This window comes from Spermophilus citellus (genome assembly GCF_964194105.1).
Source record: "Spermophilus citellus genome assembly, chromosome: 17".
Lineage (NCBI taxonomy): Eukaryota > Metazoa > Chordata > Mammalia > Rodentia > Sciuridae > Spermophilus > Spermophilus citellus.
The window spans coordinates 75,048,813-75,069,810 of NC_138199.1; the positions used below are offsets into that span (position 1 = coordinate 75,048,813).

General features: G+C 47.8%; 1 protein-coding gene across 10 annotated transcripts in view; it reads left to right on the forward strand.

Moving 5' to 3' along the window:
• TNRC6C (trinucleotide repeat containing adaptor 6C) overlaps positions 1–18,036 on the forward strand; it is a 126,633-nt gene extending 108,597 nt beyond the window's left edge. For 6 of the 10 annotated variants that reach the window (XM_081271931.1, XM_081271933.1, XM_081271927.1 and 3 more), the window contains 10 exons: positions 1,605–1,688; positions 2,174–2,414; positions 6,039–6,206; positions 7,365–7,556; positions 7,995–8,138; positions 10,434–10,550; positions 12,585–12,779; positions 13,937–14,007; positions 14,665–14,804; positions 15,889–18,036. In XM_081271931.1, coding sequence (XP_081128057.1) covers positions 1,605–1,688; positions 2,174–2,414; positions 6,039–6,206; positions 7,365–7,556; positions 7,995–8,138; positions 10,434–10,550; positions 12,585–12,779; positions 13,937–14,007; positions 14,665–14,804; positions 15,889–16,249 — 1,713 coding nt within the window. In that variant the 3' untranslated portion in view covers positions 16,250–18,036. The remainder of the gene's footprint in view (positions 1–1,604; positions 1,689–2,173; positions 2,415–6,038; positions 6,207–7,364; positions 7,557–7,994; positions 8,139–10,433; positions 10,551–12,584; positions 12,780–13,936; positions 14,008–14,664; positions 14,805–15,888) is intronic. The other 4 variants (XM_081271932.1, XM_081271934.1, XM_081271935.1 and 1 more) reach the window with 1 other exon arrangement.
• Positions 18,037–20,998: the final 2,962 nt, after the last annotated feature.

Sequence of the window (20,998 nt, forward strand, 5' to 3'; positions counted from 1 at the left end):
CTGATGTGAGTTGGGGGCACACCAATAATCCCAGCTACTCAGGAACCTGAGGCGGGAGGGTCGCAAGTTCAAGAACAACCTCAGCAACTTAGCAAGCTCCTATCTCAAAATAAAATATAAAAAAGGACTGGGGGTATAGCTTAGTAGCAGAGCACCCCTGGGTTCAGTCCCCAGAACTGAAAAAAAAAAGAGAGAGAGAGAGAGAGAGAGTATGGCTGCTATGACCCAATTATTTTTAAAAGTTTTATGATTATCTTGAATTTTTTAATTTTTAAAGTTTTATTCCTTTTATCATAAAACACCATGTTGTTATATTCCCTAGGTGTGTACTAAATTGATGTACACTACAGGGCCTAGTCTGTTATTCCATTCTTTGATGTGTGGGCACCTGGTGTATTTGGAAGTCCTGGCTGGTGCCTTGTAGGAGTCAGGCAGCAGAACAGCGGGAGCATCAGGGGCCTCTAATGGATGGCACCCCAGTGAGACTTTTGCTTATACAGGAGTCTGTGGGCCCTTGAGGCCCCCGCCTCAGTATTTTCAAGATGTGGTTTTTAAGCACATGTCTATGGAGTTTGGACATCTGGCTTTTCAGTCAGTAACAGGGGAGGATGAGGCAGCCAAGGGGAAGTGTCCTAGAGACACTGTGGGTATTCTGACTTTTCTGAAAAGCACAGAGCTCAAGACATAGGGTAGGGTGGCCTCAGCCTGCGGCTCTTTCTTGGTCCACAATGGGGATCGGGGAGGCTAGTGGTACTGGGTTTGGGGCAGTGCACTTGTGCAGTCCTATGGCTTTCAGTGCTGGTGGCAGCAGCGGAAGACCCTACCCTCAAGAAGGAGATGCTGTGCTGTGAGAACCAGGCATACCTTATAAAGCATAGGGATTTAGAGCCGTTGCCATAGAGCAAGGACATGCAGCACTGGACAGTGCTGTGGGCCTGACATGCCAGAGTTGTTCCTTCACCTGGAGAGCTCCTCTGGCCCCAGGGTGCAGAACATCAAGAAAATGCTGCATTATGTTTAGTGTATTCTGTTCTCAAATTTTTTCCCAGGATTGGAGAAATAAAGTTCAGTGCTTCCTAATGTTCAATTTTAGGGCCTCCATAGATCCACTTAAGTGAATCCATAATTAATGAGGCATTTCTAAGAACTTCATCTCTACTGTTATTTGGATTCTATTTAATTAAGTTCTCTTGTCAAAAATATATCCCAAAATCCATGTTGTAAGAAAAAAAATCAGCATTCCACCAGCATTTTGAAATAATCAGCTGAACACCAGCTGCACCAGTGTACTTAGAATCATGAGATCACCTTATCCCATGCTGGCCCCAGGTATACTTGCCGAAAGGACTCACAGACCCATGTTTGGGATTTTGTCCTGGCTTTAGTTCCCACAGCACTGTCTGAGGTAATCACATGGCCTCCAGGTGCTTAGGAGCTATTTAGTACCTATTCTTTGATTGGGGCAGCTTGTTTTGTAATCTGCCCATTCTGGACCTTAGCCTCAACCATGATAAGAGTAAATTTATTTTTTATTTGCTTAATGTCAGTTGAACCATCTATTGATGGCTGTCTAATAACATTCTATCTTTTCTTTCTGTCAATAGGCATACCAACGTTTACAAATCCAGCAGCAGATGTTACAGGCCCAGCGTAATGTTTCCGGACCCATGAGACAACAGGAGCAGCAAGTAGGTGTCACCCAGCCTGACTTTTGTCATTTTTTTTTTTTTAAGAGATACACTTTTTTTTTTTAAGAGAGAGTGAGAGAGGGGAGAGAGAGAGAGAGAGAGAGAGAGAATTTTTAATATTTATTTTTTTTTAGTTCTCGGCGGACACAACATCTTTGTTGGTATGTGGTGCTGAGGATCGAACCCGGGCCGCACGCATGCCAGGCGAGCGCGCTACCGCTTGAGCCACATCCCCAGCCCTTGACTTTTGTCATTAGCCTTGATTGTCCCTGATAGAAGAGACAGTAACTGATGAATTATTAGATTGTCCTTGATTTTTTTTTTTTCCCAGGTGAACCTCCCCTTTCAAAAGTCCTGGGACTGGCTTAAGTTTGGGAGGAGGTTGACCCAGCCATTGAAGGCCTAGATGTGAAAACACTTGGAGTGTAGAAAAGCCATGCATATCACTTCACACTGGCTAACATGTATGTGTCTCTTCCTGTCAGGTTGCGCGCACAATCACTAATCTGCAGCAGCAGATCCAACAGCACCAGCGCCAGCTGGCCCAGGCCCTGCTTGTGAAGCAGCCTCCGCCGCCGCCACCCCCGCCGCACCTGTCTCTGCACCCCTCTGCAGGCAAATCGGCCATGGACAACTTCCCCCCTCACCCCCAAGCTCCTGGCCTACCTGACCTGCAGACCAAAGAGCAGCAGTCTTCACCCAACACCTTTGCTCCTTACCCTCTCGGTGAGTCTCCTGTGGCCACCGCACTGCACTGCGGTAGGCGGCATGGCTGACTGGTGCTGAACAGCAGCCCCAGAAAGACCCCTAGAGCAGGCCTCCAGAGGAAGCAACACCAGCTGCCTCTGCAAAACAAAACATTGACCACAAGGTCTTTCAAAGCCCCAGAGAAATTCCCATTTCCATTGTTGCGTCAGCACAACCTGTTCATTCCTAGTTTATTTTTCATCTGCTGTTCTTTACCAGCCACTGTCCTCCAGCTCCAGCTGCAGGAAAGAGCATACAGTGGTTCTGCCAGTAGTGTGTTCAGACTCACTAAAGCAGGCCCTGCTCATGGAATAGCCGATGTCCCTGCAGCACCTCCAGTGCAGAATGGGAACTGACCCGCCAGAGCATGGCCAGCATGTAAAGCCCACAAATCTTCAGAGCCACGGTTCCCGTCCTCCAGGTCATATAGGCTGGCCAGGAAAGACATGCGTCACGCAACCAAAGGCAGCAGAGGAGAGACGTCACCCAGAGCAAGGGGCTGCATTTCAGGCCTGTTTATTGCTGTCAAAATCTGCAGACATGGGCTGGGGATGTGGCTCAAGCGGTAGCGCGCTCGCCTGGCATGCGTGCGGCCCGGGTTCAATCCTCAGCACCACATACCAACAAAGATGTTGTGTCCGCCGAGAACTAAAAAAATAAATAAATATAGAAGAAAAAAAAAATCTGCAGACACAGGACAAAGGAAATCAGTAGCTCAGAAAATATACCCTAAAGAATAAAGGCCAGTTGAGTGACAGAGAATTTGCTACCGACTGGTAACATCCCCTTGTAAGTGCTAGCACTTGTCTCTGAAAAAAGTGGCAAGTTCTAGTCATAGGAACACCTCCTGCTTCAAGCATAACAAACATGGTGTGTCTTTAACATGAAGCTGATAAGTGTTAGACTGGACTGTCTTGTCCTTTCATTCCTGTCCTGTCCATTAATGCACCTGATGTCCAAGAAGTGGTGTCTGATAGTTAATGCCTAACCTCGGAATTAGCTTCCTGGGTTTGAGTCCCAGCCCACCACCAGCTGGCCCACTGCTGACTGTGGCAACTTGTCTCACTGCTCTTTACCTAAGGTTTCCTATCTCTAAAGTGGAAATGTTTACCACATAGGTTTCTTTAAAGATCAAATGAGTTCATATGTGAAGTTCTCACACAGTCCATAGCCTGTGGCAAACACCATGTAGTACATTTGCTTTTCATGTAGGCTCTTTCTTCTGTTTTAGGAATGGTTGTTCTGGAAACTAATTCCATTCCACCTGTCATCCTCAAATGCTCTAAATCCAGCTTCTACTGTTCACCTATCCTCTTGACCTGCTTTGGAGAATAAAGTGTGCTCATCTCTGCTCTGCAAGATTTCTTTCTTAATGTAATGAAAGAATTCATGCAGTAAATCTTCAAAATCTGATGAAATTATTTTGATAAAATGTTCTAATATTCACATTACAGTTGTAAATGTATTTAAAATGAATAACTAGTAAGATATAGGAAACTTCACCTTCCTACTGACTGTCAGCATCTCTGCAGCTGCACATACCGAAAGTCTCTTAGGAGCTAAGCTAGTGGTGCCAGGAGCCAGCAGCCCATGCCTAGTCATGGGCTTCTGTCCACCTTATGTCTGCATGTCCAGCCTCCCTGGCTATTCCATTTCTTCCCCATAGAGCCAACCACCTAGACAAGAAGATAAGGCCTACCTACAGGAAGAAGTGGCTTTGGTACCTAGTGGCTTTCAGAGCTGTTGAGCAGAGAATTGACTTTCACCTTGATGACTAAAGAAAAACCAAAGAGTACAGTTTAAGTGTTTTCCAGGGGCAGTTCATATTGGCCCAGGCCAGTTTATCTACTTGTGAAGGAAGAGTTAAGAGAGGGGTTGGGGCCAAATTGTGGGAATTGGATGCTCTGCTGGCCCTTGCTTTGTGGCCCCTCATCTGATAGATCTGTACAAATGGAAGTGAAAGCAAGAAAGTAGGCAGTCTCTAGGTAGTATCCAACTGCAGAGGTATTTTGTTAGGTGTACAAAGTGTGTATCTGTCTCTATCTTCTGTGTGTCCCCGCCCCCCTCTCTCTCTATCAATTACTAACATTTAAAAATTGAGAAATTGTCATCTGAGCACTATGGTGGATGCCTGAAGTCCCAATGACTCAGGAGGCTGAAGCAGAAGGATCACGAGTTCAAAGCCAGCTTCAGCAACTTAGTGAGACCCTGTCTCTAAATATAATATAAAAAGGACTAAGGATATGACTCAGTGATTAAGCACCCCTGGGTTCAATCCCTAGTACAAAAAGGAAGAAAAAATGGGAAATTATCAAATAAAAATTACTCCTGGCGTCTTTTAAAATTGGCTGGCCAAAGGAGCTGGGGATACAGCTCGGTTGGTAGAGTGTCTGCCTCACAAGCACAAGGCCCTGGGTTCAATCCCCAGCACCACCAAAAAAAAAAAAAAAAAAAAAAGCCAGTAAAATTGGCTGGCCAGGAACAGTGGTGCACACCTATAATCCTGGTGACTCGGGCGGCAGAGCAGGAGGGTTGCGAGTTTTAGACAGCCTGAGCAACTTACTGAGACTCTGTCTCAAAAAGAAAAGGCTGGGATTGTAGCTCAGTGGAAGAGCACCTCTGGCTTCAATCTCCAGTATAAAAAAAAAGTGGCCACACCGGTCAGGGTTCCACATGGCAATATCTGGTTGCCCAGTAGCACCTGCTTTCACAGTTCAGAGCCTGTCTGTCCTGCTGTAGTCTCTCTTGCCTTCCTCACCTTCATTTGAATTGTCCACCTGGCTCCTGTAGGCATTTGAATTTGCAGCCCCTGATATAAAGTTAAGAACCAAAATGTTTAGCACGTTGCCTAATAGTAGGGTTTCCTCACTGGGCGCCACACGGTGTGTGGGTGGGTGGATGTATATGGCATGCGGACTGTCATTGAGTGATCCATCCTGCTGGGCTGCCCAGCCACAGGTGGCTTCCTTCCAGCCAAAACATCTGGCCTACCCCTTAGTGGCATCCCTTTCAGGAATTCTTCACTTCAGCCTTTGTGTCATGGTGCCCATCATCTTTGTCAGCCTACGTAGTTCTGGACCTTGGCAGATCCCTAGGAGCATCAGCTCACCATTCCAGCTAGAATGGCAAATGGCAGCTCCCACTCACCCAGATAGTTCAGTTCCTGAAAAGCCATTTGATATGCAACTCGCACTCTTTCAGAGAATGCTTGTGTACCAGAAGTCCACTAAAGGTAGGTCTGGTTATTCAGACCAGCTTGTTCTGTAGGCAGAGGGTCATTTCAAAAATGCCCTGGAATATGAAAGGAGTTTCCTTCCTGTTTGGCTCACTGCTTTTGTGTTGGCTCTGACTGAGCAGCCTCAGGACCATGTTCAGCCCTAAAACAAACAAAATGAGAATTATGGGATGTACTTAGTTGAAGATTGTTGGAATTTTCACTTTAATTGAGGAATAATATTGCTTAAAAAGAAAGAAAAGAAAAATGTTGTTTGGAAGAGAAGCATTTTTCACCAGCATTAACAGTGTGTTTCGCTATCAGTGAAGCCTGGAGTGAAATCGGGCAGAGGAAGGGGAGGCAGGTCCTAATGGCATCTCTGTTTTCAGCTGGACTGAACCCAAACATGAATGTCAGCAGCATGGACATTACCAGTGGTTTGTCGGTGAAAGACCCATCTCAGTCCCAGTCACGCCTCCCTCAGTGGACACACCCCAACTCCATGGACAGCTTGTCCAGTGCTGCTTCTCCTTTGGATCAGAATCCTAGCAAGCACGGTACGTCGTGGCCAGCGCACCCACAGAGGGGGTCACTCCTGGCTCATTCGTTGATTATCCCATTGTAGGGAATCTCATTCTGTACATTTCTACATACCCAATGCTGAAAATGGAGTAAAAGCATTCCATTCTTTTACAGAGTACATAAGATTTCAACTAGTTAAGGATCAAACTTATTGAAACTCAGTCTTCAGATCTTAGCTTCAAACCCAGAAATCACTGAAAATACCCCAGAGCCTGTAGCTTGCTTTTTTTTTTTTTTAACATCTGCATTCCTATGAGTCAATTCTTTCAATAAAACACAAAATCAAATACTTAGAAGGGGAAAAGAAGCAAAATGTTAATCATCAAAGGTAATCACACTGTTAAGCATTAAATATAAACTTCCTGGTGGCGTTAAACATGAAGGAAATTTAATATGTTCTCCACAACATCTGTGCACCTTCCTTGGCAAGAGGGAGCCCCGACACCTGTGGCTGGTTGGTTTAGTCTGTGTAAACTTAACACCTAGTTTGTTCTTCCATAATGAGCATGGCTGACTGCAGGAGGGAAAGACACAGATAACAGCAATTGTGGCAGCTAACCACAAGGGTAAGACATTGTCCCTAGAAACGGTTATTATAGGCAGCCTCCTGTGTCATAGAGATTTCCAGCATGGGGGCTGGGGTTGTGGCTCAGTAGAATGCTTGTCTACTTGTGTGAGGTACTGTTCGATTCTCAGCACCGCATACAAACAAACAAAATAAAGATATCTTGTCTATCTACAACTTAAAAAAAGAAAAAAAAATATTTCCAGCACGGATGGAGGTATAGCTCAGTGGCTCAAGAAATAAATATTCACTAGGCCCAGAGGCACACACCTATGGTCCCAGCTACTCGGGAGATTAAGACAGGAGGATCACTTGAGCCCAGGAGCTCAGGGCCAGCCTGGAAAACAGACTGACTTAAGAAAGAAAAGGGTTCCCACTTGACTAAGTAAAATTATTCTTTAAGAGTTTTGGTCCTTCAAGGACAAACTTTGGACTAACCAAAGAATCCTAGACAGACAAGGTCTGATGATTCACATTACTCTGACAAACCTGGAAGGGAAGGCTCTTTGGCAGCCCTTGCGTTTTGAGCAGAGAGTACTCACCGGGATCCTATTTCTTTCTCCTGTAGGTGCTATCCCTGGAGGTCTAAGCATTGGGCCTCCAGGTAAGTCCTCCATTGATGACTCCTATGGCCGGTACGATTTAATCCAGAACAGTGAGTCACCAGCCAGTCCTCCTGTAGCTGTGCCCCATAGCTGGTCACGTGCCAAATCTGACAGTGATAAAATCTCAAATGGCTCCAGCATCAACTGGCCCCCAGGTAAGACCACACAACACCTACAGCAGCAGATCTGAACACGCCCTGAACCTAGGAGGAATAGGACCCAGGCCACATGTTCTAGAAGCTTCAAGCCCACCCTTTTGTCATTTCCATTGGGAATCCATTTGTCAGATCAGTGTGGGTATCAAGCCTTGTTCTGTGGCTCCTTAGTCCACTATCAGGAGTGGCAGTAAGGCAGTGGGGAAGGGACACTGGATACCATCTGGCAAGAACATACAGGCCTGGTATGTTGGCTGTAATACCCGGTTTTGCTTTGTTCCAAGGAGGGAGTGATTTCACGAAAGAGTCTGTAACACGTGCCTGAACTGAACGATCATATTATAAAAATTTCCATAATCAGGAAAATAATATTTTTAAATGTCAGGAAGCAATGTGAAGGTTCTCTAGCATGCAACTTCATTTGATTTCCACAAACAGAATTCCATCCTGGAGTTCCGTGGAAAGGACTTCAGAATATCGATCCTGAGAATGACCCTGACGTCACTCCTGGCAGTGTCCCCACCGGGCCTACAATCAACACCACCATCCAGGATGTCAACCGCTACCTCCTCAAGAGTGGAGGTGAGGAGGGGCCGCTCAACCTGCCTTCAGCTGGGGGGCAAGTCGGCTGAGACCCAGCTGCTGGGCTACTTCTGTCACCTGTCAGCTGCAGCATAGGAAGACTGATTTGGGGGACATGGTTTTGCTTGATCTGTAGAGGTTGAGTGTCCTGCATCCAGAATGCTTGGGGCCTGAAGTGATTTGGATTTCAGAGCTTTTAGATTTTGGAATGCTTACAGAGACTTAGTAGTTGAGCATACCCAGTCCAAAAATGCAAAGTCTACAGTGTGCCAACTACATGACACTGAAGTTTCCTTGAATTTCAGATGCTCAACCTGTATATCATATTATAGCATTTTTTAAGATTACATTATAGAATCACATTTAACCTTTAGCTGTTTAATGAAAAAGTTTCCACCTGAAATCTCTTTAAACTGAAAAGGATTTAGGAAGACCCTTTTCATCCATCTCAATCTGTTTTTCCTGGCACAAATCTCAATGCCAATTTTTAGCACACCTTCTGTCAGACTTCAGAGCAAGAAGTGCTGGGCTGAGCTGTGAACTCAGAAAACACACAAAGACTTGAGGTGCAGTTTTGAGGCTTTCTAAGGTGTGCCCTTAGAAAGGAGGCCTGAAGAGACATCTGAGAGCCATCACTTAGAAGGCGTCTCACAGAGTTCCCACAAGGTTAACTTAGGTTTCCACTTAAAGTAAGACCTGCTGGAGTGAGGTATTTGCTTTGCTGTCAGAATAGAGGAGCCTGCGTGAGATGGCAGGGACAGCCTGAGTGGAAGTCACACCTGAGTGTGGCAGAGCAGGCAAAGCAAGCCCATGTGTCTTGACAGTTGTGGGTTAAGTGTGATGTGGGTCGTGCTGATCCAGGTATTAGAAGCTAAAAGAATCAAGGTTTCATGGTACACAGCAGAGCTTCCAGAGCAGGCACAGATGGAGCTACACATGACCCTTTGACCTCTGGGGGGCAGCAGGAGTGTTGCGAGTGCCATCCACCATCTGGCCGGGTTTTCTGTGATGTGGTAAAGGTGGCCTCAAGAAGCACCTGGCTTCTGGTCAGAGTCAAGCAACTGCCTCTGGTTCTGTACCTACCTAATAAAAGAGAAAGACTTAAGAGTGGAAAGGAATCCAAGCTGAGAAGCACATTGGCCATCGAGACAAGACAAGAAGATGGAATCCAACTCTGGGATTAAACACATCAGCTGCCAGGGGCAGTGGCCACACTGTGATCCCAGAAACTCAGGAGACTGAAGCAGGGGGATCCCAAATTCAAAGCCAGCCTCTGCAACTTAGTGATACAGTCTCAAAATAAAAAGTTAAAAGGGCCAGGGAAGTGGCTCAGTGGTTAAATACCCTGGGTTAAATCCTCAGTACCTAAATAAATAAATAAAATTGGAGACCTGCAGAACGTAAATATGTTCTAATGGTTGTCAGCTCTGGTGAAGAGGTCCCCTACAGCAGGGCATGTAGGAGGTGCCACATACCTGGGGACCCTGCCTTGGAGACTGTAGCTATTAAGCCATCAGATTCTGTTTGTAGTGATGAAGGCAACAGTCCATCTGTGTCCAGGTCCCAAGTCAGAAGAGCCCTTTCCGCCCTTGCTTCCAGGCAGTGTTCTCTGCTCCACCTGCCCACCCCTCCCAGCTTTGTGAGTGAGAGTGACAGTGTACAAAGCCACATGGAGCTGAGCTCCATCCCAAGGAACCAGGTGTCTTGAGGGTGCAGGGAGGGACTTCCTCAGAGCAGAAAGTACTGCTCTGTGGGCACCATACTTGGAAAGGACACAGTTACTGGGACAGTGTCTCCACTGTGCCTATGTCCCCAGAGGGAACTAGGAAGGGAGATAAAGGGTCAGAAAGTGCTCATGTTTTCATGTCAGAATTTGTAATGAAAAGCTTGGGGTTTGCGTTTCATCTGTGGCTGTGGTTTGAACCATGAAAGGGTGAGGATTGCCCTGCATTTAAATTGTTACTGTGCAGGGAACAGTCATGTGACCTTTTACAACTCTGACCTGACATTTTAAATATGCTGGTGGTACATCTTCCTCCATGGCTTGATGTAACCTCACCTTCAGAGCTCATGCTCTGTCTCCTCAGCCTTCAGGAGCACCCCACACAGGCCTTCCCACGGGCTACGGGACTGACTCAAAGGTATTCCTTATCTGCCTCCTGGCACCACACCTCCCTATCCAGTCCTCTGCCCAAACAGCAGCTCAGGAGGTGATCTGTAGGCTGCCCCTCATCCCATCAGAGCTGCTGACTGCTCACCTGCCACCCCTTCTTAGTGCCATGTTTGGTTCTGCAGGGTCCTCCCCACCATCCTCTCAGAATGCCACACTGCCTTCCTCGAGTGCCTGGCCGCTCAGTGCCCCCGGCTACAGTGGCTCTTTGAGCAGCATTGCCTCCTCACCTAGTGCTGCAGGTATGAACTGGCCTCTCCACTTGCAGGTAGCATTTTCTTTCTTTCCCCAAACAAACCGACAGGCCTCAGCTGTTCCCATTGGTCCCTTTGCTCTCCTCCTGAGTACTGGAGCTGGTGTGAGCCTTGCCTTGCGTGACTGCGGGACCTCAGGCACATCTGAGTCCTCACACATGGAGTGGAAGTGGGGTTGTGAAGATCAGGTGATGTATAAGGCACCATTGCAGACCTAGCACAGCACCAGCCTGAGTGGATCTGCTTCCTTCTCTCCTCCCCCATGACTACAAGACAGGGAGTATGTGAGTCTTGAGAAACTCAGAGGCAGACAACAGCTGGGAATTACTTAAATTCCATAACAGGTAGAGGAGACTGGCAGGTCCTGATGTTAAGCCCTGGTATTCGCAGAGGGCCTACCTCCTCCTGCCTGGATCCACCTGGTATCAACTAGACAAAAAAACTGTGTGTCGTATTTATAAATTATTTCATATCTCTTGTATTCTATCAAATTTTTAAACCACTGTACTGTGTCCATATGAGAATAGCATTTAAGGTTTTTTTTCAATAAGAATTTTTATAATTCCATTACCTTGGGGAAAAAAACACTTTCAATGTAGTTTAGCATCTTATTAAAAGAAAAACAAAGCCGGGTGCAGTGGCACACACCTGTAATCCAAGCTTCTCAGGAGGCTAAGGCAGGGGGATCACAAGTTCCAGTCCAACCTAGGCAACTTAACAAGGCCCTGTCTCAAAAAGGTCTGGGGAAGCCGGGTACGGTGGCGCACACCTGTAATACCAGAGACTTGGGAGGCTGAGGCAGGAGGATCTCAAGTTCAGAGCCAGCCTCAGCAACAACAAGGCGCTAAACAACTCAGTGAGACCCTGTCTCTAAATAAAATACAAAATAGGGCTGGAGATGTGGCTCAGTGATCAAGTGGCCCTGAGTTCAATCCCCAGTACCCCCAAAAAAGGGGGATGGGGCTGGGCTATGGCTCTGTGTGGAGTCCTTTGGGTTCAATCCCTGGTACCAAAAAAGAGGAGGGGTATATTTAGACTTTTAAAATCTCCATAGTCATTTGGCTAAAGAGAAGAGCAAAACCTTACAATCACTTTCCTTATCTCTGAGTGAGTCAGTCTTACGTAGCATTTCGTTTTTTGACATCTTTTCCATGGTTAGCATTTGTTCACTGTGAAGTCAGAGCCATCTTGGGTGCCAGGCTTGGAGAACCACACTTGTGCTATGAATACTGGACACAGTGGACACAGGAGCATGCAAACGTCCAGGACTCTGTTCATTCCATCCAGCCCTGAGTGGATGAGATAGCTGAGGCTGGTAGTCATTACTGAGTTTTTTTTTTTCTCCCAAAGAGCTTTAAAACAGTGTCTCCCCAACCAGCATGCCAGATGTGGCATCTTGGCCTCAGGGCAGCTGGACTGCTTCTGTTTCTATGGCAGGTGCACAGGGGGTGTCTCTAGAAGCTGTGGGAGATTGCAGTGGCAGCTGGGGAAGGTCGCATGTCAGGAGCGTTGCCCTGACAGGGGACTGCTACCTAAAGAAATCATCATAAGAGAGAACGCATGGGCATTGTGGCCTCTGACCGCACCTGATCTGTTGCTTTACTAGATGTGTCCCGGTAGGCTTCCATGGCAAGTTAGCCTCAACGCTGATTTCAGAAATGCTATTTTCTCTGTGGCAAATGTTGGCTACAGTGGCCATGCAGACTGTGAGCAGAAATTGAGAGTACAGCACTGCTAGGTGCAGTAACACATGTCTGTGGTCTAAGCTACTTGGGAGGCTGAGGCAGAAAGATCACTTGAGTCCAGGAGCTCAAGACCAGCCTGGCCACATTACAAGACTCTGTCCAAAAAAGGAATTGGAAAAAAACAGCGTGCTTCGGGCCTTGCTTCAGGATGTGGCACTGGTGTTTCTTTTCTTCCCGGTCTCCTGGTGTCACAGAGTGTGTGCCTGCTCCCCAAACCCAGCAATTGCTTTTCCTCTCTGACTACAGAGTGAACATGCTCCATTTCTCTGCCTTCTAGGTAAACTGTCAGACATTAAATCCACGTGGTCCTCTGGCGCAGCCTCCCACACGCAAGCCTCTCTATCTCATGAGCTGTGGAAGGTGCCGAGAAACACTACTGCACCCACCAGGCCCCCTCCAGGGCTTGCCAATCCCAAGCCTTCCTCCACCTGGGGTGCCAGCCCCCTCGGCTGGACCAGCTCCTACTCCTCTGGTAAGTGCCTTTCTCTTCGCAGCTGCTTTGCTCCTTTCCTGGGGGCTGTACTTGTGGTTTTGTCCCCTCCCTTTTCAGGATCCCTGCATGCTCCCTGGAGACTGGGTGGGTCTGGAGGGAGCTGAGGCTTCCCTGCAACTGTGGGCTTTGGTTGACTGAGCCCAGCTTTCAGCCCCTGGGTTACGGTTCACTGCAGCTTTGCTTTGGGCCGAAGGTCCCAGGTGGTCCCGACGCCTGTCCTCTGTCCTGCTATGCCACGTGCTGGTCTCCCAGGGAGGCCCGTTTGGCCTTAGCTTCCCATTCCCATCAGCCCCCACCAACTAGCACCAGTGTCTTGATGTCTCCTTCTTGTGTTTACTTCTCCACAAGACTTCATGGAACAGAAGGGCTTTCCAGGCCAAAACAACCCAGCAGCTTGGAGCGCGCACTGGTGCTGTTGGGCTCTGGGGGCTTCCTGCGGGTACCTCAGGCTAACCCTGAGGGATACGAGAAGGGTACGGGGGACTTCAGAAACTGAAGTTTAAGTCAGCGACAGATAGTTTGAGAAAGACTGTTGCAGGCCTTTTAATAGTGGCCCTTAGCCAAGTGTGGTAATTCAAAACTGTAAGCCCAGTGACGGGGAGGCTGAGGAAGAAAGATAGCAAGTTAGAGGAGCAGTCTGAGCAACTTGGACCCTGTCTCAAAAAATAAAAAGACTGGGAATGTAGCTCAGTGGTAAAGTACCCTTGGGTTCAAACCCCTGTGCCAAAAGAAAAATAATAATGGTAATAATAATCTTTGTGGATTTGCTTTGTTTCGTTAACATGCAGAATTTTAGCACATTGAATGTAAGTTGGGGAGTCAGGGAAGACCAGAACTTCCCAGGTGATTTTCACCTGTCCCGTCACATCCCATCACTCATGCATGGCACAGGTGGGAATGTACAGGCCTCCGAGCTGGTGGGGACAGCCAGGAAGTGGGGATTTTCATAGACACAGACAGGTGTCTGCAGGGATAGTGAGATTTGGGTTGACCAGAAGATGCCCAGGGACTCCCTGACTTGCAGGGCTTTAGGGCTTGCCATGTGTTCTAGATAAGGTCAGAAACCTGGAACAGGGCTGTGCCACCTGACTCTACAGCCTGTCACTGAGTTCTTGTTCCCTGGGCTTGTCACACAGGTTCTGCTTGGAGCACTGACACCTCAGGAAGAACAAGCAGCTGGCTTGTTCTTCGCAACCTCACACCCCAGGTAAGGCCCCAGCACAACAGGAGGGGCATCCTGCATACCCACAGGGACACAGAGCACAGTCACAGAAGTGCCACTTGGCCCTGGTGCAAGCAGTGTGGCAGAGACCCTCTCAGCCTAGGAGCACACAAGGCAAGTGGAGCCGGGCTCCAGCTGCAAAGAGCAGATACAGGGCTGCTCTTAACCATGTGCTTGATTATTCATTCACCCTTAGGGGGCTCGAAAAGCATACCTTTCTAAACAGAACTCTTGTCTTCACCGCCCACTCAAGAGTGACTTGGCCAGCTCGGGCCTTGTGGCCAGCTAGGGCCTTGTGGCCAGCTAGTAGTCACCATTCCTGACCTGCACACACCTGCAAGGCCACAGGGCCACCAGGCCCTGGTGTGGTGCCTTTTGTGAACCACAGACTGTGGGATGTGCCCTGGTGAGAGGGCAGCAAAACTCAAAATGGAATTTTTTTCCTTCCTCTGATTAGTTTAACTCATAAAATACAACTGAGGTGTCCAGCATTCCAGGTGTGCCAGAAGTAGCACATGTCAGCGTCGTAAAGCTGTGTGTCAGTAAGCCTTTTCAAGGAAAGACACTTTCCTGGCGTTTTAGTGCATCCATTCGAAGTGCCTTTGAAGAAGATAGTGGAAGTGCCCTGTGCTTCCTCCCCAGATTGATGGTTCTACACTGCGGACGCTGTGTCTGCAGCACGGGCCTCTCATCACATTCCATCTGAACCTGACTCAAGGCAACGCTGTGGTCCGCTACAGCTCCAAGGAGGAGGCGGCCAAGGCCCAGAAGTCTCTGCACATGTATGTTTCCCCTCATTCAGCCCTGTGCTGCCAGATGGCCTCAAGCCCCAAGCACCTGGGGGGCGTTATGTCCTGAGGCTGCCTCCACACCCCCCATGGGCCTGTGTGCCACAGGAGCTCCACCTCTCAGGTCCTGGGTCCTGGAAGCCTGAGATCAAGGTGTCACCAGGGTTGGCTCCTTCTGAGGCCTCTCTCTCCTTGGCCTGTAGACAGCCATCCTCTCTCTGTGTCCTCTGTGTGTGTCAATGTCCCGGTCTCCTCATATAAGAGCCTCAGTCATGTTGGATGAGAGCCACCCACGGGACCTCAGTTAACTGAATCAACTCTCTGTAGACCTGTCTTTTCAATACAGACATTTAGAAGCAAGGGGCAGGACTTCAGTATATGAATTTGGAGTAGGAACTCAGTTCAGTTCGTCACAGGTGTCTTGTAATGAGTGGGTTTCTACTGATGGTTCTTGCTGGAAGTAGAAAAGGCTCCCCAAAGACCACATCAGGTCCAACCACAGAAAGGAAGTGCCCTCACACTGCTCAGAGGGCACCGTCAGCAGTCCTCACAGCCAGCCCCAATGCCTCCTTAAATTGTGCATTTGACAGAGTATAAGACCTACTCAGAAGCACCCCTTGAGATATGAGGCCTCGATATTAGATTCTTTTTTTCTTTTTTAATATGTTTTTTAGTTGTAGTTGGACACAATACCTTTCTTTTATTTATGTATTTATTTATGTATGTATGTATTTATTTACATGTGGTGTTGGGGATAGAACCCAGGGCCTCGCACATGCTAGGCAAGCACTCCACTGCTGAGCCCCAGCCCCAGCCCTCTGTATTAGTTCTTCCTGGTCTTAGCCCAGTATGCAAGTGGCACTGATGCTGAGTGGCCCCAGTTTCATGGTATCACTCATGAATTTACAGACCTGCCGTGCCCACCAGTTCATGGCTGCCAGAAGTCCAGGCAAGGGACAGAGTCTAGTTGAGAACTGGCAAAGCCCAGCCCCAGGATGACACAGGCCCCAGGCTCACCTCTCCCCATGGCATAGCCTCAGCCTCTGGGAGCATACTCACCTGCCTGTTTCCCCTGTAGGTGCGTACTGGGAAACACTACCATCTTGGCGGAGTTCGCCAGTGAAGAGGAAGTGAACCGGTTCCTAGCCCAAGGCCAAGCCCTGCCGCCCACGTCCAGCTGGCAGTCCAGCAGTGGGAGCAGCCAGCCCCGACTGGGAGCCTCAGGCAGCACCCATGGGCTGGTGCGCAGCGAGGCGGCCCACTGGAACACCCCCTGCCTGGGCGGCAAGGGGAGCAGCGAGCTGCTGTGGGGCGGGGTGCCCCAGTATTCCAGTAGCCTCTGGGGCCCGCCCAGCACCGAGGATGGCAGGGTGATCGGCAGCCCCACCCCACTGAACACGCTGCTGCCTGGGGACCTGCTCAGCGGGGAGTCCATCTAGGCCAGGGTCACCTGCACCAGGAGGAGAGCTGACCTTTCCAATCCCGGGCACTGTGGCCCCAGGACCAGCAGCCCGCGGCCCTTTCGAGTACCTCTGTCCAGTTCCGAAGACGAACCTTCACCGCAGCCCTTGTGAACTGTTTCCAAAACAGTGCAGGCTGCGTTTGGTCAGTGTCACGTGCTAATGACAGGATGTTCCTCATAGCTTTTTATTTTGTGTCGTCTTACGTTTGTATGGTGTGTTGTCATTTTGAGTTTTTAAGTGTAAAAGCTGCTTAGAATAGTTCTATCATGAAGGGCACTTTTCAGATTGTGGGCTGGAAAGGGTTATTTTATCACGGGGAGGGAGGGAGGGAGGGAGGGAGATGGAAGCCTATTCAGTGAGCCTGTGACGATTATGCACATGACCAGAGGCGGCGGGTGGGGCAGGGCAGGTCGGGCAAGGTCGCTGGCACTGAGCAGAGCGGCACCGTCGCCCTCTGCCCTCTGTTCCCCTGGATCCGCCTATGCACATTACCCTTGTTTCATTACTTTTTCATGTCATTTTTTTTTTAATTCCAAAAAATATTTTTTAAAAGTTAAAAAAAAAAGACATATCAAACATGCAAATACTTGAATCCAGCAGGCCAATAATGAAATGTGAACACTTTCTAAGTCTAATTCTACACTTCCAGGTTGACATCAGTACACAGAAACAGGCTCTAGGAAAAATCTCTTAAGTTCATAGCCTACGTGTGCGAGTGTGCATGGGAAACAGTGTGGGGTGTGTGTGTGCACGTGTGCTCCTGCACAGTACACACTTCGTGTGTGTGTGTGTGTGTGTGTGTGTGTGTGTGTGTGTGTGTGTAGAGTGCAAGGGATTTAACTGTGGGTTTTCCCTTTTATTCAGTATATGCTTTTATTTGGCGCATTGGTCAGACGTTTGTTATTATTAGCTTCTAACTTTGCACTGAGGTGTCCCTGCCCTTCCTTCAGCTAATCCTAAACAGTAAAGAGAATTCACAGGACAGGGCTGGCGACAATTCACGTGTAAATGTTTACTCAAGGACTCTGTTATTGCATCTAAAACTGCAGTGTATATCTCTGGAGAAATGATATGTATCTCTACCTTTAGCAGCTTTTTATTGTGGACTAATGCAAGAAGTCATTACCAGAGTATTGCACCATTTTCCATTTGGAATATAAAGTTAAAGAGAAAGAACTGATGTTGAACTGTGGCCATAGATACTTGTAAAGAGCGACGGTTCCGCGGCAGCAGCGGGACAAGCACTTGGACGTGGTTGAGACTGCTTTCAGCGGAGCCCGGGGTTTGGGCTCCCACCTGTTTACAGACCTTTTTTTCTCCTTCAGACTTTAAAATAAAAATTTTAAAAAGGAATTTAAAAAAAGAAAAAAAAAAGACTTCGGTCGTAAAGAACCCTATTTTCAGAACGCAGACGCGCTACTTCAGAGCTCTGGGATTGGACAGTGCCGTCCCCCATCGGCCGTCGTCGTGGACTCTGTCGACTGTCCTTGCCCCTTCGTCGAGGTGACGAGGCGCTGTGGTCACTGTCTTGCACATGCCGGACGCGCTCTCAGGAAAGCCAGGGCTCCCGAGGGCAGCTCCACACCATTTCATGTATTTTTAAACCCAACTCCTAGCACTGAAGATGTTATTAAAAAAAAATAATAAAAATTTTAAAAAAGAAAGAAAAAAAGAAAAAAGAAAAAAAAACCACAAAGATGAAAAATACCTAATCTCTAATGTGTAGCAGTTACATATTTACCAAATAATGGACTCAAAAGAAATAGATGTTTGAAGAGTGCTTTATATATTAAAAATTGCTTTATGTTTTAAAAATGATCAATGTTTTGATTGTTTTGCAAGGAAGAAAGACAATGGAATAACATACCCTCCAGTATGTTTTTAAAAAGTCTATGGACATTGTGCTCCCTGCCTGCTCGATCAGGAAACCTGTGCATTACATTTTTTTTTATTAGCTTTTTAATGGTTTTATCAAAACAAAAAAACAAAATTAAAAAAAATAGAAAAAAAAAAAAAGTCCTGCAAGATTGCAGATCAACAAAAGCTGGTTTTACAGAGGATCATGAACTATGCACAACCTAGGTTCAGAACTTCCCTCAAGCTTAGTAGTGCATCTAGCTGACGACCCCTCCTCAGAGTGAGCATCGCGTTGCCAGTACATGCATCCTACATATTTGATATGCATATCAAATATACGTGCGCGTGTGTGTGTGCGCGTGTGCGTGCGTGAGCACTCAGTCATACAGCTCCCGTGCTGCCATTTAGCCCTGAGTCGTAGAGAAAACTCCCAATGTTTTAAATTTGGGGAATGGAAGAAAGAATCTGTTTATTTGGGGGTTTTGTTGGGGATTTATTTTTCCTTTTTTTTTTTTTTTGACCTTTTATTTTGAATTTAAGATGTCTGTAACTCTTGAGATTAAAAAACAAGTTTGTGGCTCTTAATGTTTTTCCTCATAGAATGTGATTGTTGAAGAACATGCACCGAAAGTTGCTTTCAACAGTACAACGCTTTGTTGAATCTTAATAAATTGCAATTTTTTTCTTGGCTGTTCAAATTAATGTGTTTTTTGTTTTTCAAAAACAGATACTATCAACTTTGATTTTGTATGCTGAAACTAGGAGTTGTCCTGTGTAGGACAAATTTTCTGTCTTTTTGATATCTTCAATGTTTATATATAGTTAAACTCTGAATTTTAGTTGTTTGACATATTTTATCATTTGTTTTCTGGCTTTGCTATTAATGTTTAAATCTTAATAATTGTTGGGAAACAACAGTTTTCAAGCTCTCCACTACCAGCGGCCGCCTGTCAGCCTGGTGCATCTGAGAAACAGTGCCGTCTGGAAGAACAGCAGGCTGATCCTGGGTCTGCTGGGGTGCACTAAGGACCAACCCTGTCACCAGGACCCAGTGTGGGCATAAGAAATTATCAGAGAAGGCCAGGCACGGTAATGCACACCTGTAACACCAGCCTCAGCAATTTAGCAAAGACCTGTCTCAAAAAATGGCTGGGGATGTGGCTCAGGGGTAGGGCACCCCTGGGTGCAATCCCCAGCACCAAAAAATAACAATCACAGAAGCCAGGTGCAGTACTTTCACGCCCTTGGTCCCAGCTCCTCAGCAATGATGGCTTGAGTCCCAGAGTTCAAAGTTGGCCTGGGAAACATCAGAGAAGAGTACAACAAAGGTCTTCTGTGTTTCCTGGACGTTTTATTCATCTGTTTTTAAACACTGCCTTAGCTTAACTTCTACCAAGCTTTTGTACCAGTGTGGTGGGACTTGCCATGCTGGGCAAAGCAGCAGCAGCCTTGCCACAGGATTCCAGGTGGCAGATTTGAAACTGTTTTCTCACTCCATCCTGGAACATTTGCAGCCTGAGCTTGACGTGTTGGTGCTTCTGTTTGATCAGTTTGAGTGTCTCTGGACAACACGCCAAGTGCCCGTCAAGACCCCTCAGGGACTGGAGGAATGACTCCCCTGGCTCTTGTGCATCAGTTCCACCTCCTGTCGGGTGGCCAGCCACTGGCCCTGACCAGCCTCTTCTGAAAGTTGAGAAGGGCCTTAAGGGGGCCATAAGCAGAGGAAGATGGAGTTCAGAAATGGGACCTACCAAGTGCACTTGGCATTCAACACTCCATCCATCAGGAGCTGCACCTTGGCACTATGTGCAGACATTCAGCAAGGGGTCGCTTTATGCCAGTGTGCTGAGCTGCAGAGGGTGGGTCCACCTGCGTTTCTGCCCCAGGAGAAGTCCAGGGCCTTCAAGTTGCCCAGCGGGAGCAGCACGCTGCAGGCACCTGCCCCTGGCCTGCAGGGCCATCAAATTTTAAGAGTCTGAGGAGGGTGAGGGGCAGGTTCAGAGCAGAGTGGGGGGACCCTGTGTGAAGGCCTCAGGGCTGGACAGGGGTTCCTGGTATCCAGGGGGAAGAGGCCTGAGTTCTGGAGTCGAGGAAACTTGGGTTTGGAGCTATTCCTGCACGAGCGTGGAAGGTTGGTGGAGACGGGTGCTCAACAGAGGCGGCGTGTCAGAGAAAGCTGGAGAAGAGGTACAAAGGGAGCCCAGAACATGGACGGAAGACAAGGTCAGAGGTGCCCAGCAGCTGGCTTGTGTTTGGTGGGAAGAGGAAAAACAGGAGCAGCAGGCATTTCAAGAAGATTCCTTGCAGGAAGAGAACCTTTGGCTGAACTGAGAGAAACACCCAACGCAGGATCAAAAGGGAACCTGCGCTCAGTTTCCAGCTTTGCACATAGCTCTTCTCCACTGACTTCCTGCTGACAAGCCACCGTACGAGGAATGTCCCCTGATGGAGCACGTGCAAGTGCAGCACAGGACCAGAGCAAGGGTAGAATGACCTGGGGTGCTTAGAATGCCAGTGCTAGGCACATGTAAACCAACTCAGGGTCCCTGGGGTGGCAACCCCAGTCTTAAAATCCCCACCCTTCCCCTGTGCAGCCAAGATGGAGAAGCAGAGACAGGCGCCTTGTCCTCAGCCTGCGTACTACGGCCGCTCCCCTGCACTGGCATCGCAGTTTGCAGTCTCCAAGTCTTGAATTGATTTCATTTGGCAGATATAGTGAGCTTTTTTCCTTCTTCATTTTTCTTTTTTTTTTTTTTTTTTTAAGTAAATTTAAGTGCGGGGGCTGAGGAGTAGCTCCCTGGGTTTGAACTGCAGCACTACCCAAAAACTCAAGTGTGCCAGGCACAGTGCTAAGCACTTACAGGAGCT